This window comes from Leuciscus leuciscus, assembly GCF_965113295.1.
Source record: "Leuciscus leuciscus genome assembly, chromosome: 9".
Classification (NCBI taxonomy): Eukaryota; Metazoa; Chordata; class Actinopteri; order Cypriniformes; family Leuciscidae; genus Leuciscus; species Leuciscus leuciscus.
This window is the reverse complement of record NC_138733.1, coordinates 27953873-27970909: the sequence shown is the minus strand read 5'-3', so window position 1 is coordinate 27970909 and position 17037 is coordinate 27953873. Positions and strand designations below refer to the sequence as shown.

The 17037-nt window shown below is 36.7% G+C and overlaps 1 protein-coding gene across 1 annotated transcript in view; it reads right to left on the bottom strand.

Annotated features, from left to right (window-relative positions):
- Positions 1 to 7195: 7195 nt before the first annotated feature.
- Positions 7196 to 17037, bottom strand: part of nyap2a (neuronal tyrosine-phosphorylated phosphoinositide-3-kinase adaptor 2a) — a 37842-nt gene continuing 28000 nt past the window's right edge. Inside the window, exons 5-7 of the mRNA XM_082179127.1 lie at positions 14623 to 14781; positions 14410 to 14531; positions 7196 to 10227 (exon numbers count right to left, since the gene is read on the bottom strand). Of these exons, the coding sequence (XP_082035253.1) occupies positions 9997 to 10227; positions 14410 to 14531; positions 14623 to 14781 (512 nt within the window). The 3' untranslated portion in view covers positions 7196 to 9996. The remainder of the gene's footprint in view (positions 10228 to 14409; positions 14532 to 14622; positions 14782 to 17037) is intronic.

Below are 17037 nucleotides of genomic sequence, written 5' to 3'. Positions count from 1 at the left end.
ATATTGGCCAATATTTGTTTAAAAACAATTGGTATTGGTCAATATTTGTGTGTTTTGTATTATAAATTTTATTATGTATCATTGTATCAATACATTTTAGTGTTTTTTCCCCCCAGTTTTGTTCAATATTAGTGTTTTTTTAATTAACGTATTAGTCCTTTTTTTTATATTATGGGTCAATATTAATGTTTTTTAAATTATCATAGTGATCATTATTTGTGTTTTATTATTATTATTATTATTAGGCCTATTTCCGTCAGTTTTAGTGTTTGTTTTTTAAAAATTGCCATTTGTTCAATATTAGTAAATATTTGTGTTTTTTATTATATATTGATCCATTTTTTAATAATTGGTATTGGTCAATATTTCTGTGTTTTATATTTTAATCATTGTATAAATTAATATTAGTGGGGGGGTTTAATTCATGTATTTGTTTATATTAGTACGGTTTATATTAGTTTATATTATTATAAATTAGAATTTTTAAATTATCATATTGATCAATATATATATATATATTTTTTTTTTTCGTATATAGGTAGATTTTTATGCTTTTAAAATAATATTAGTGTTTTTATGTTTGGTCAATATTAATGTTTTTAATTATTCTATAATAGTGTTTTTTATTCATGGTATTGGTCAATATTAGTTTTTAGAATCATCATATTGATTAATATGAATGTTTTTTTTTTTAATCAGTTTTACTGTTTGTTTTTTTAGTTTTTGTCAATATCATTTTGAGTTTTTATCATAGGTATTTTTGATTAATATTATTGTACTGGTCAATATTAGTGTGAGTGTGTGTGTGTGTGTGTGTGTGTGTGTGGGTTCTGGAAGTGTTTGACGAGTTTCCTCATCACGGCCCACAGCGTCTTTTATAGGGAGTCAGTTTCATGTTTTGGAAGTCGGTGTGTGCGTGCATGTGCGTGTGGATGTGGTAGGGCTGACCCCATTGTCCCTTGTGACCCCGCTGATGTGAGTGTGTGTGGACAGGGCGGAGGGGTGCCCTTCCTGGAGTGAACTCTCTGTGGTCATTACTTCCACCCATAACCCTGGACAAGTGGCACTGACAGCCTAACAGATCAAAGCGCAGGCAGACCATTCAGCTGTGTGTGTGTGTGTGTGTGTGTGTGTGTGGTGTGCATGGGGGGGCCAGCTTTGTCTACTAAAATGTGATGTCGAGGCAGGGAGCTCGCCAGCAGATGACAGAGAGGACTCACAAAAGACTGAGTCCTCTGGCTGGCAACACTGAGTGTTTTTGTTTTGAATTGTCTGTGTTTATGAGCGAGAGAAAGACTTGTTTGTGTGGAAGTAAAATCTTTAGTGTTTCTCTCTGTCGTTTTACTCGTGCACACATCCTCACTGACTTTTGTCCAAAGTTAATGTGTTTTATAGAGGCTCACATTATGAGCTGCAGTGGGTTAAAAAGTATTTGGACACTTAAGACACTTGATGATCTTTCTCAGAACTAACTAACTTTTCTGAGACATTTGTGCACTTTTATTTTTAACCAAATGGTCCCAAGGTAATTTTGAATGGATTTAGTTTAGTCTAAATTTACTTAAGCAAGCTGAAATAACGTTTTAAGTTAGTATAAATCATTATAATAAAATAAAATTAATCTAATAAATAATAATAAATGAATTTGTATTTAAAAAAAAAAAAAAAAAAAGAATTGTAAAATGTGGAAATTAAATAAATGTGGATATTAATTAAAAATATATATTAATAAAAACAATATATTATTAATTAATTGTATAAATAAAAACATTTTCAGGCACAAATGCCAGACATGCATCACTTAACATGGAGATGAATGTTGGAAAATAGCACAATAATATGTACAATAAAATATTTGATGTATTTTTAAAATATGCGATGTGTTTTGTGTATTATTTAATATAAGAAAAAAGTACAGTCATTAATTTAATAAGGTGACAATGCAACTCTATTGTTTTATGAAAAGTTTTATGTCAACAAATCTGCCAATTGAATGAGAATATTTCGAAGGACTGGTGATGAAAAATTCTTGGAAAAAAAATAAATATATATATAAAAAACTTTAATATCAAAAAAAAAAAAATCTCTTTGACTTAAATTAAGACATTCAAGGACTCTTAAGTCACTTAAAATGTATGAATTTAGTTCCAAACCAAACATTTTTGCATTCACTTTTAACCAACTGGTCCCAGGTCAGTTTTACTGGATGTTTAAAGTCTAAACTAACTTTGAAATGTAGCCTTTTTATGGTTACAACGAGAGATTTATATAAAAATATAAAATAAAATATATAAAAATAAAAAACAATAAATACAAATTATATGAATAATAAATAGTATTTTAGATTACTTATTAAATAGACAATATAAAAATATAAAATATTTAAAATAACACAAATCATAAATTAAATATAAAATTATAAGTACAAATGTGGATATTAGTGAAAGTGAATAGTATAACAATATAATCATAATAATTATAATATACTAAATAGATAATATTATATTAGACTTTTCAGAGTAGTAAAAGTGTTACAAAACACCTGTATTTCTCTGAAAAGTCTAAATATGATCTTATTGCATCTGACATTTGCTATACAGATGTTTACATCTTTTTATTGAAGAACAAAAAGCAGGTTATTTTGTATCCAGGCATCACAGAGCACCGATCTCGTCTTCATGTGTCTCTGCTGTATTCTGCTCTCAGTGAATGAGCCATGTCTTTGTTCTAGCCTCACTCTGGAGACTGCTTCAGGAGTCTGAGGCTCATTTGGAGGCCCTGTGTTTTAGGGAGATGGCATGTCTTCTCCTGTGTCCTTTGTGTGGCGCTCTGAGGTTCGAGGGGAAGACAAACACATAAATGCATCCACACACACTCGCAGGGGTGGTAGCGAGGTGATCTCATGGGGGTGGAATGATTATCTTTGCCTCTATTTGGGCTGATAAATGCCTGGATTAGTCCTCCGGGTGGGTGTGTGTGAGTGTGTGGGGCGGGAATGGGGGGGTCAGTGAGTTCAGGGGTAGAACTGAAGTTTTCAGTTCTACCCCCTCAGACGGTCCCTTGCCTCACGTTGCCCTCACGTTTCTTTTTGGGTTGTGGTTGGGGACTTGGAAAGGGGGTATGAACACTGAAGAAAAAAATGGAGAAAGTGATGAATGAAAGAGAGATGAATAATAGAAGAAAGGGATGGAGGCAGACATGCTGTGAACAGATAAAGAGGGGTCAGAGAAGCAAAAGAAAAAGAAGAGAGAATGTGAGAGAGAGGGAACATATGGAAGAACGCATGACTAGGTTCTCTGGTGGAGGTGTAAGCGAAGGAATGCCCTTATAAAGTAAATAACAGGCTTTTGCCCTGGGGTAACGGCCGTCACACACACTTGCATGCGTTTGATAGGACAGCGCACACTCTTTCTGCACTTACAGTGGAAACACTTGGTCTGTGGAGGGAAATAAACGTGTGCTGTTAAAGTGCATGCTGGTATGTGATCGCTGACAGGATATTTTCCATGTAACCTACACCTGGGATGCTGGTGGTCATATCTGACAGCAACAGACTGCACGCACGAACCGAACGCTCACTCACAGGCGCAATGTGGCGATATCCTCTAATGTTTGAGAGTCATGCTGATTGATAAAGTACACTGCCATCTTGTGTTCCATTCGTGAAGTGTCACGTCCCAAAACAATTATCCTTCGGGAATGCTTTGAGTTTAATACTACAGATTATAAATACAGAAAAATCACAGTTACGAAAGGCACTTAAAATGGAAGTAAACAGGTGATGGTTTAAAAGCAAAATAGGTTACATTACCATCGATTAGGCTTTTACCTAAAATCTGCGTTAGCTACCCTAACATTGTTTCGTGGACAAACCTGTGTAAAAAATATATATAATTGATAGCCAGCTTATAAATTATATAAAATATATAAATTAGTTTTCATTTAGGCATAAAACATATATAATAGGGCCTAATACATTTTCTGGGTTACTGACATAAAGTTGGGCTAAGCAATCAGGCAAACAATTGAATGTGACGCTAATCAGGCAAATAATTGAATGTGATGCTAATCAGGCTAATCGTTAGCTATATGGCAAGCTAGCAGGCTAATTAGCTATCATACTTTATAAAGAAATATGTTTGATGTTGCTTAAATTCATATGGTAACAGTTTATAACAATGTTTCCTTTGTTAACATAGTTATTAACTAACATGAACTAACCATGAAATGTGTTAGGCTACTGTATTTGTTAATTTTTGTTAAAGTTCATTAATAAAAATAGCCTACAGCTGTCCATTGTTTGTTCATGTTAGTTCACACAGTGCATTAACTAATGTTAACAAATACTAATTTGATTTTATTAATGTATTTGTTAATGTTGAAATCAACATTTGCCCAGACAATATATAATGAATATATTGCCCAGACAAGGTTAGTTTACCACACACTTTTGTTGTTAACATGTACATTTTAAATTTTGGGGCTAAGTTATAAATATGTTCAAAACAGTGTGTAGGTCTGTTGTTGTGTAGGCCCATTTCCTTCTGGGTTTTTTAAAGCACAATTATGTAGAGACCTATAGAGACAAATTGGTTCTTACAATGATTCTCCTGTGGCATCAGGTTAGAGATCCCTTGTGGATTCTAATTTGAACCTTTTATTGTTTGTTGATATTGATATTATATTCATTGTCTTTATTTATTTGCAAAGGTTCAGTGTTAGAATGTCATGAAGTTGGGCTAAATATAGATTTAACCCGAAAATAACTTTAGGGTGGAGCAGATCAAGTCATGGTTTTCATAAAAAAAAAAATGAATGGGTGCCATGGGAGTGTGATGTTATTATTTACTGTATGTAGCATACAGATGATTTTATTTTATTTTTTAAATAAGTTACACATACTTAGGCTAATACTTTTTTTCCAGCAAGGACGCATTAAACATACCTAAAGTGACAGTAAAGACATTTATAATTGTTACAAATATTTTCTATTTTAAATAAATGCTATTCAATAAAAGAATCCTGGAAATAAATATCACAGTTACCACAAAATTATTAAGCAGCACAACTGTTTTCAACATTGATAATAATATGTTTCTTAAGCAGCAAATCATCATATCAGTGATTTCTGAAGGATCTGGTGACACTGAAGACTGGAGTAATGAAGCTGAAAATCAAAATACAGCTTTGTCATGTGTCAAATGTATTAAAGTTATTTAAAATGCTAATAATATTTCTCAATATTACTGTTTTTACTGTATTTTTGCTCAAATAAATGCAGACTTAGTCAGAAAAGTTTGAAACCTGAATGACCACACATACGACAGCAATATGCAAAAACATATGTATTTATTTCTGTCATACTCTGTAAATAATTTAAAAGAAAAACAGTGATACAATAAGCATACTCTTTTCGTTTGTACTCTTTTTTTTTTTTCTAAAATAAAAATACTAGAAAAGGTAAAGACTGCAACACTCTGAGTGCAAAAGACACACACACACACACACGCACACACACACACACACACACACTTGGACACCACTGTGCTTATGTTACACTCCCATAGTGCAACAAACGCGTCCACTGATTAAACTAGAGAATATTTACACACTGCAAAAACTCAAAACTGCAGAAACAGATTGTGTGTGAATGAGAGTGTTTGTGAGTCAACCACTATTTGAACTCCTCTGATATGAAAAGTTATCTTATCATCATTATGAAGAATACACTGATTCATTTTCAGATTTTTTTCTCTCCAACATCTAGGAAACTAAACGTTTCGTATATAAGAAGATCCCTTTGCATGGGTAATATATAAGTGCACTGGAAAATTACTGCAAACGACTCTGGAGGAACAATAATTGGCTCTTTCATTTTAGGTGGTAAAAGAACAAACTCTCAAAGTATGCCACGAAAACCCGTATTCTAAAACAATTTGCATTAGAATCAGAATGCATTATAGAACTCCACTTGGATTCTACAAGTGTTCTAGAACCTATCTGGCTTCATTTCAGGTTCCATGAATGTGACTCCAAAGGAACTCACTGTGTTGAGTGAGATCTCTAACTGTTCTAAACTCGCAATACAAAGATCTAAATGGTTTCAGATTCCCCCAGAAACCTGAATATTTCCATTTTGGCTTTTAATCTTTATAGCATTTAGAAACTATAAAGATAGATGGTTAGACTCACTATAGGCTAATACCATGATGCAATTCTGCTTTGTATGGCTGCATCCCAATTTGTATACTATGCATCCTATATGAGATTATAATTTGTGTGTCCCAAATCATAGTAAATTGAAAATAGAAAGCATGATTGGATGATATACTTTTTCAAAATGTACATCCATGAATATAATTTTTCTGGTAATATTGACCACAATACTTATGTTTTGCTACTAGCATACTATTACTCCTGCTTTTTATGTTTTAGGATATGAATTGATGGTAATAAATGATAATGTTACTGTAATGTGTTAATGTCAATGCAGTGCACTCAGAAGTATACTTTCCCTTCTCCAGTAAAGTACATATTTGTAGCACACGGTATGCGAATTGGAATGCAGTGCATATGAAGAACACTAGGCTGTTACTGCCATCTACTGGTGACATGTGCTACTGCATCTGGGGGTCTGCAGAACTGAGCACCCCCTCTGTTTTTGGCTTTTTACCTTTCCCCCCTAACTACTACATTGTTGTGTATTTTCGTTGTGGTGACTTTTGTTAGTTATGTTAGTTAGTAGGGTTATTTACCTTCATTTGTAAACCTTTATGACATCATTCTACTGACATTTAAGCCCCTCCCTAAAGTATTTTATTTTAGTCACAGTGAACCCAGGTCTCCAAGGCAATGCTTTATACTTGGATGCCAGCTTTGTACATGTGTATGTGAGCATGTGCTGATACAATTTTTGAAAAGTGCCTGTATTTTATGTGCATTCGTACATGGTTTACAGTGTCTCTGTGTTGGTCTAATGTCAAGTGTGTGTTAAATAAGCAGGTTTAGATGTGTGATTGTGTGATGGGGATGGCAGTGAGGGGAGGGGCTTTAGAGATCCAGCCCCAACTTTAGGGGTGTGGCTTAACCACACCTCAGCATGACATCACAGTCCCGCCCACAGCAGTACAAACAACAACAGAGCACAGTGTCTCAATGGCAACCACTGTACAGTAGAGTTTAAAAGAGAGTTTGTGTTGTCATTTTTAATTGGCAGAAAAACATCTGCATTGGTCCCTCAAATCACTGACAGCTAAACCAGCCGATTGCTAAATGACACCAACACCTGCTCATTGGCTATTTCACATCATCATCATCATTTAGTGATAAATTAACTCTTAAAAGGGCAAAGTCCCTCTCTCAAAGCCATCCTTATTCAATTTTTTAAATGCTCTAATATGTAAAAAGGATAGTTCACCTAAAACATTTTAATTCAGTCATTATTTACTCATCCTCGTCATTCAAAATGTGTTACTTTCCGTGACACAAAAAATAGGATGTTTAAAAAAACAGCAGTTTTTAATCATAAATTGAAAGTGATTGGGTTCAGAACAACACCGACCCCATTGATTTTAATTGTTTGAAACCACAAACACACACACAAAAGACAATTTTCTAATAAACATCTTATATATATCTTCTTTTGTGTTTCAAGTCGTACCAGTTTAGAATGACCTGCGGGTGAGTAAATGATGATACATTTTTAGTTGAACTATCCCTTTAAGACCCAAAACATACTCTATGCAAGTACATGAATGCAATGATTGATTTCTCACATTATTGTGTTCTGAAATATGTTACAATTAATAATGATAGAAGACATGAATTATTCTAAGCATTGCCTCAAGGGGCAGTGTTAGCGTAAACTGTTTATGAGTCTTCCTCTATAGTCGGTTATCTCTTTCAGGTCAAAATCAAATGCCATTATGGCGGAGCAACTTGGTGAAATAGTTTGCCAACATATTTAGCAAGCTACTTGAATAATAACACATCTCATTTAATTACAAACATTTGAAAATAACACTATAGTGTGCTGTAGGGATGACATTTTTTTAGGCCAACCCGGAAGTTAGCATCACACTGGTTCCCTTGACAAAAAGCCAATCGGATTTTTCCATTTACTTTTAGATAACTGCTGAAAATAAGGTCTGTGACCAAAAGTTTAATTCATACACGTTTTGATCTTCAAGATAATCTTCACAAATGAACACGACTTTTATGAATTAGTTTAGTTTGAATGATGTTTAAACTAACAAGTTACATTGAACATCATTCAAACTAAACTAAAATTCATAAAAGTTTTGTTCATTTGTGAAGATTATCTTGAAGATCAAAACGTTTAAGAATCAAACTGCCTTTATCAAGACACTTAAAGCTTAAAAAATCATAAGTGAGGTATTACTGATGTTTTTTATATCCTAGAATAAAATGAAAAGTATCTTGAGCCTGTGTTAACCGGCGCAAACCCATTCAAAAATCCCATTGACTTCGGCATGATGGAACCGAAAGTTCAAATACACTAACTCATTACCGGTTTTTAGGACTCATTCCTACAGCACTCTATAGCTATCTTGAATACTAAGATTTGTTACTGCCACACTTAAGGAACCATGCGCTTACAATGCATTAGCAATGTTTCTGTTTGTATACTTGCATTTAATATGTTTTTTGATCTGATCTGATTCCAGAATCATTATTAAACATGCACAGAAAGGCATTTACTCTCCTGTCATTTCAAGACCGTGCTTGGCATCCTAGTGTTTAAGTGCTTATGATGACTAGTTCACATAAAGTCAAGTGTGCTTGGCTGTTTGATTGCGTGGTAAAGCTATGGGTGAAGCCTGGATGCACAGCATCTGATCGGAGGAAATGACAGCCTGGTCTTTTCTTTCTGAGCCTTTTCAGTACAATATTGCCTCTTGCCTGCCCTTGACTCGTGTCACAATGATATATGAACGTGTAAACTGACAGTATGTCTGCATAGTGCTTCATAAAAGAACGGTGTCTGTATTTGAGATTTATTATCTGACATGCCAGCTAGAGGACCGGATTTTCATCATTCGATCCCTGATCATGCGCGAAGCGCCCACACGAATTTCTCTACAAATTTTATTATGTGCATGACTGACATGTAGCTGTTAAGGTTGAACATTCAAGAAAGGAGTTGAACAGCACCAAATGTTAGGCCATAAAGCAGCTGATATTAGTGTGTGTTTGCGAGTTTACAGCGCTAACAATTGAAATACACCAGCTGACCTCGCAAAACAGAAAGTGCCCTCACAGTTTATCTGACCACACTCAATATCTACCTTATAAAACAGCCTGATCCATATTTTTAATAACCCAGTCATCTCATAATCTAATCCGACTAATCAAACCCATCTATCTCAGAATCCAGACGATCGACTTCAAGTCCAACCCAGAAGCCATAAGAACAACTGCCTGACAACTCACAATCCCACATTTAAAGTACAGACACCAAAAATATATTATTTTCAAATAAACTCTCCATATGAAAAACAGACAATGAACAAAAGCGCCGTCCATGCCGTAAAACCAAATGCATAGGCGTCAAAAACAACGATGTTTTTTCAATGGAATTACTGCACGTTTCACCATACATTATAGGTTATTTCCCCAGACACACAGATAAGTGGCAAATATAGAAACACCCCCCCAAAAAAAGGATAGAAAATAAATAGAAATACCATTTAGAAGAGGACAAATATCATCTCATGGGTTTTAAAGTGTACTATTTTCACTCTTAGATCTCATTTAGAGAGTTCCTCTTTATAAAACCGCTAATTATATTTAATATTAAGACAGTTATCTTCAATATAAAAATATCAAATATAAACAGCGATAGGAAACCAGGGAGATTTGAGGATCCTTCACTGTATATGTCACATAGTCCTACTTCCTGCTAGCTGTCAATCAATATTTGGACACGCCCCCTCAGTCTGTGCATCTCCATGGCTGTAGTTTGCTGGTCACTCTTTATATAGCAGTGTCCCAGAAGACAGTGGTTTGGGTGGAGTACGGAGGGGGCCCGTATTTTTTGCCCCCGTTGGTCTTCTTCCAGCTGGGCAGGATGGGCATGCTGTCCTGTTTGCACAGGGCTTTGTCTGAAGGTCTCTGTCTGGATTTTATCTCCTTGCACAGGTGACGTTTCTTCTCAATCATCTCCATCATGGTGCTGTCCCCACATGCCCAGGGCATTGGGGGCATCTAATGGGTGGCAAGGGTGAGACAATGTTGGTGCATGCAGAACTGGCTTTGATTTTGTTGCCCTTCATATAAATTTTTTTTGTGAGAGTGAAGCCGTTAACAGCGTTCTTTAATAATAAATGAAGTGTTTAATAATTCATTTTCATTTAAAGTCAGAACAGTCTGAATGTATTGCCGTTCAGTTTAATTCTCTCGCACACACATACCACAATATCTTAATCATGTACACGCATATTAAACTTCCCATGACATGCACCTATACAAACACAGATTAAAACAATAAACACTTATAAAGGCAACACAAAATCTCACGAGCACAACCATAGCTCTGTTTCAATACCTAGTGAGCCACACAGGCGACTGCCTTCAGAGATAGCATTCTTAATGAATGGCCCTCCTTATGTGAAGCACTTATACTTTAGTTTGTAATAATGTTATTAAGCTGACAAAGTGATACTCTAATAAGTCAAGTTTGTTTATTTAGTAGTATTGATTGATGAAACAAAAATTCATGTGCCCTTGTAAGCTTTAATCAGAATTATAACTAAAATGCATATGAATTGAGCGGTGACTCGATAGCTTTATATGATGAACAAATTTAATTTAGAGTTTTATTCACATAAACATTGAACAGCAAACATAAACAGAAGCTCAACCGAACCTGCTTGTAAATGCAAGAATAAACCTCATTGGTTCTTGCTGAAGCTCAAACGTGTTGAGTAACACGAGAAGGAACCTCATTGGTTCTTGCTGAAGCTCAAACGTGCTGCGTAACACGAGAAGGAACCTCATTGGTTCTTGCTGAAGCTCAAACGTGCTGCGTAACATGAGAATGAACCTCATTGGTTCTTGCTGAAGCTCAAACGTGCTGCGTAACATGAGAATGAACCTCATTGGTTCTTGCTGAAGCTCAAACGTGCTGCGTAACACAAGAAGGAACCTCATTGGTTCTTTCTGAAGCTCAAACGTGCTGCGTAACACGAGAAGGAACCTCATTGGTTCTGGCTGAAGCTCAAACGTGCTGCGTAACACGAGAATGAACCTCATTGGTTCTTGCTGAAGCTCAAACGTGCTGCGTAACACGAGAAGGAACCTCATTGGTTCTTGCTGAAGCTCAAACGTGCTGCGTAACACGAGAATGAACCTCATTGGTTCTGGCTGAAGCTCAAACGTGCTGCGTAACACGAGAATGAACCTCATTGGTTCTTGCTGAAGCTCAAACGTGCAGCGTAACACGAGAATGAACCTCATTGGTTCTTGCTGAAGCTCAAACGTGCTGCGTAACACGAGAATGAACCTCATTGGTTCTTGCTGAAGCTCAAACGTGCTGCGTAACACGAGAATGAACCTCATTGGTTCTGGCTGAAGCTCAAACGTGCTGCGTAACACGAGAAGGAACCTCATTGGTTCTTGCTGAAGCTCAAACGTGCTGCGTAACACGAGAATGAACCTCATTGGTTCTTGCTGAAGCTCAAACGTGCAGCGTAACACGAGAATGAACCTCATTGGTTCTTGCTGAAGCTCAAACGTGCTGCGTAACACGAGAATGAACCTCATTGGTTCTTGCTGAAGCTCAAACGTGCTGCGTAACACGAGAAGGAACCTCATTGGTTCTTGCTGAAGCTCAAACGTGCTGCGTAACACGAGAATGAACCTCATTGGTTCTTGCTGAAGCTCAAACGTGCAGCGTAACACGAGAAGGAACCTCATTGGTTCTTGCTGAAGCTCAAACGTGCTGCGTAACACGAGAATGAACCTCATTGGTTCTGGCTGAAGCTCAAACGTGCTGCGTAACACGAGAAGGAACCTCATTGGTTCTTGCTGAAGCTCAAACGTGCTGCGTAACACGAGAAGGAACCTCATTGGTTCTTGCTGAAGCTCAAACGTGCTGCGTAACACGAGAATGAACCTCATTGGTTCTGGCTGAAGCTCAAACGTGCTGCGTAACACGAGAATGAACCTCATTGGTTCTTGCTGAAGCTCAAACGTGCTGCGTAACACGAGAAGGAACCTCATTGGTTCTTGCTGAAGCTCAAACGTGCTGCGTAACACGAGAAGGAACCTCATTGGTTCTTGCTGAAGCTCAAATGTGCTGCGTAACACGAGAATGAACCTCATTGGTTCTGGCTGAAGCTCAAACGTGCTGCGTAACATGAGAATGAACCTCATTGGTTCTTGCTGAAGCTCAAACGTGCTGCGTAACACGAGAAGGAACCTCATTGGTTCTGGCTGAAGCTCAAACGTGCTGCGTAACACGAGAATGAACCTCATTGGTTCTGGCCGAAGCTCAAACGTGCTGCGTAACACGAGAAGGAACCTCATTGGTTCTCGCACATCAAGCGAATATGCTTGAGCTTCCGTTTACCACAACGGATGTGTGCGTTGATGAATGTTTATATGTGAATAAAAGCCTAAATTCAATCTGTTCATCATATAAAGCGATCGTGTCTCTTCAGAAAATTTTGGACTAAATGAACTGTGAACTTTTTAAAGTGTCAAAGTGGTTGTTGCGTAGCTGTCTATGGAGAGTACAAAGAGCTCTCAGATTTCATCAAAAATATCTTAATTTGTGTTCCGAAGATGAACGAAAGTCTTACGGGTCTGGAACGGCATGAGAGAGAGTAATTAATGAAGGAATTTAAATTTTTGGGCGAACTAACCCTTTAATAAACATAAATTACTGTATTTAAATCATACTAAAATATCACAGATTTGAGGTTATTTATAATAAGCATACATGCAATGCTGCCTTAAATTTTGGGCAAAACAAGGTTTAGGAGACAGCATAGTAAAGTTGCCATAATAAAATGAGGTATTGCTGACTAGGTTTTGTAACAGAGCATATACTTCAGGCATGCACACACACGTACACGCACACACGTACAATACACACTTATACACATACAGCAAACACACACACATTTGTGCTTTTGAGGAAGGAAGTAGCAGATAGACACAGAAAGCACAGTGGACGCGGAAAAGTAGACAATTTTGACAAGGTTTTATTTAGATTTCTGCTTTGTTGGGGTTAGTTTTATCCCTCGATTTTGAGATTTATTTGGGTTAGTTCAATTACAGTCACTAACAATCAAACACACAACTGGGGAGTGAGAGTAGAACAGACATACTAAACATACTAAATGTGTTTTCTGTTATAATATTGAGTGTAATCGTATAGCTATACATTGCGTAATTTGTTTTTTATTGTAGTATATTACTGAATAGTTTTGTATTGTATATTACTGTATGCCTATAAAATAGTGTGTGTGTTCACAGTAGCTTTCATCAGTTGTGATATAAAGAACATGCCTTGGTGAGTCTGTGTAGTGAGTTGTGTAACTGACTCCCCAGTCTCTGTGAAAGTGATGTTGACGTGGAAAACAAAGTTATTATAACAGGATTTTTGTACATAATACAGTGTAGCTCTAAAAACCTGGCCACACAGACAAACAGGAGAGAGCATACGACACGTGACGCTGATATAAATGCCATGTCTAGATACATATATACACACATCAAACAGCCTTTAACTGGGGGTGTTTTGAGGAAACTGTCAATCAAGCTGTCAATATTTCAATCAATTTGGTAAATAAGTCGTGATGATGTCTATGCTTTGGATTCGGGATCCTGCTTTTAAGAGTGAGTTTTCTCCCATTTTACGGTATTAACAGCTTCTGTGTTTGATGTCTGTACATCTGAGGAAGCCAACCACAGCATCTGAAACATTGTGATTGAGACGACGCAGACTTGAGGAAGCTGCTGGTCGAGAGTAAAGCTGTCCGCCGGCGCTCTGAAGAGCTTCTCATTCAGATTCGGACTTTTTCTCAAGTGCTAAAACTGCCTGATATATAAAACCCTGATTGTGGATCTCTTGGCATAAGCTCACAGAGGACGAATTAAATGTGAGAGGCTCTTCAGAGCGCGATGGGAAGGCAGCCCCGATCTGGACCGAACACAAACAACACACACATTCGCATCTACGTAGACAGACGATGAACGCCGTGAGCCAAACGAAAAGCACGGCAGCAGAAGCAGCAGACAGAATAGGATAAACACATAGCCGTGGGGTCAGAGGTCAAAGACATGAAGGTATTGCTGGGTAGACCGACAGACACGGAGACAGGAACCGAACTCCACACGCATGCGATCTCTCGCTCATTCTGAGGAATAAGGGGGTTGTACCTGGAACGGGGTCCCGCACTGCTGGGCGGAGGCATCGGGGGCGTGTCTTTGGGGCGTTCCCATAGGGGACGGGACTCCTGACGTGGATGCGGAGCGGCCAAGTTTACACCCAACTTTTGTTTCTAAAAAGGAAGAGAGTATGTTTAATGAGTATCTAAAGTCAGCATCCTTATTTGTTTTTATCTGATTATCTGTCGCATGGACAGGACGCACCCCCAAGCATGGTGGTCGGGCTGATGGAAGAGCGGCCAAGACGACTGGGCGTGGCTGTGGGCGTAGCTGATTGTCCTGTGGGCGTTTCCCAATCCTGGGATTTCGGAGAAGAGCTACGGAGGGCTCTGTCCTTACTGTCACTTCTGCCTTTACTTTCACCTGGAAGAGAGAAAAAGAGGTAGAGATTTCAGAATGACGTAAAAGTCTATGTGCCTTGACATCTGTTTTTATGAGAATGATTGCGGTTTCATGAATAAGTGCTTTGTTTTGTACTAGTGCTGCAGTACACGCATATTACCGCTAGGTGGGCCAAAATTGCTTAGTGTAGCAAAATATCAGTGCTATTACTATTTTTGCTGTATGTAGAATGCATACTGTGAAAAGTGTGCAGAATTTCAGCATGCAGAGCAAACTTGGTATACTATCCCACAAAGCAATGCACTTCCATTTCCAATGTGATACACCATAATTATATTAAGAGTAATTTTTTAAAATGTTCTTTTTGATTTATTATTCAATCACAAAAAGACATTTCACACACAATCAAAAATGTATATTAAATACATGATTTGCTATATCAAACATGAAAACTAATTGACATATAAAAAACAGTTTGGACTGGTTCACACACTATTTTAGAAACCTATACAGTATATAGGGCTGTAGGAATAAATTTTTTATCATGAAGTCAATGGTTTTTTTAAATGGGTTTTTGGTTAAATGCCTGAAATAAGATCTGTGGTGAACACAAGCTCAAGATATTTTCATGTTTTATTCTATGACATAAAATACATCAGTAATACTTCCTTGAGACTTTATAAAGCTTTAACTTTTAGAAAAAAATAGAAAAACTATTGCTAATGGCTAATTGGGGCTACAGAGGTGGTTGGGGACATTAAACATCATCACAGCGAACATGACGTTAAAGTCATGTGATCACAATGCAGTTTGTTTATAGACTACAATCCAATAATCCAAAAGCAAATGGAAAAACCTAGGGTACCAGGGTGATGCTAACTTCTGGGTTGGCCTACAAAAATATGTCATCACTGCAGCAGTCAATATGCAAGTAGTACGCTAGTATTCAATTCCGTTTACAAAGTTGCTTGTTTAATGAACATTTTTTGTATTCTATGAATATTGTAAATGAAGAGAAAATATGTTTTACACATTACCTATGCTTAAACTTGACATCTCTTTATTTTGTCACTCCATCTTTTCATCTTTCATACAATCAATCCCTTTTTCTTTGTATTTTCCATTGCATTTCTTTCTTAATCTCTCTCTCCTCACAGGGGATCCATTAGCAGTCACATTCATCACGTCTTTCACTGGCTCTGAAGACATTAGGGAAATTGCTTTACTAACAGATGAAAGCTTTTCAATTATTTCAGCTGGCAAGAGTATCTGAATGCGTATCTGTATCGTCCATATAGATGTGTGCTTAGCTATATCGTCTGACACTTATGGGCGTATGAATTGAAGGTGACATCAGACTATGTCATCAGTGTGTGTGTGTGTGTGTGTGTGTGTAATGACTTAAGCCTTATGCTAATAAAAGTCATGAGCTACTTCAGTTTATTTCAACATGCAGCGTTGCAACTAGGGCTGCAAAATGTTCCATATAATACAGATTCTCTCAATTCAGATTTTTCCCCCCCTCATTAAGTTTATATTTCACGCTTCCGAGTTTATATCTCACAATTCTTACTCGCAATCTGACTTCATTTCTTGCAATTCTGAGATTTATAAATATCAACTTCACTGTAAAAAAATGTGGCTGCGATTTAGTTATAACAACTTAAAATTTGTTGAGATAACTTAAATATCCAACTTAACTAAAGTTAACTAAACTTAATATTTTAAGTCAAGCATGAACACATACTTTTTAAAGTTGAAACAATGTTGGATTTGAAGTTGTGATAAATAATCGCAGCAATTTTTTTTACAGTGTTGTGATTGCAAGAAAAAAGGCAGAATTGTGAGATAAAAAGTAGCAATTATTTGTTTTTTCCGTTTTTTTTTTATTTTTTATTATTTTTTTTTTATGATTAAATCAGTTCCATTAAAAAAAATACTAGAAACCAATTTACATTCTTTTAACAGTTCTCATACTTGCATTTTCCATTACTGAATTTACAGCACGGAACAGTCCTGAACGAATGACTCTTATGAGCCGATTATTTTTAGTGAATCAGAAACATACCGTACAATATAGTGAATAGTTTTTTTTCATAAAAGAAACTGAGAGTGTCCCTGCTATCCTCTGACGTTGGTATAGGTTTTTTTTCCATTATGGACTCATATTGCTCCTCAAAAACCTTATTTACCATACTTTATCTCTCTTGAAACACACACACACGCACACACGCTCTGTTGTCTGGCCACGTCTGTTGAAATCCCATTAGTCTGTGG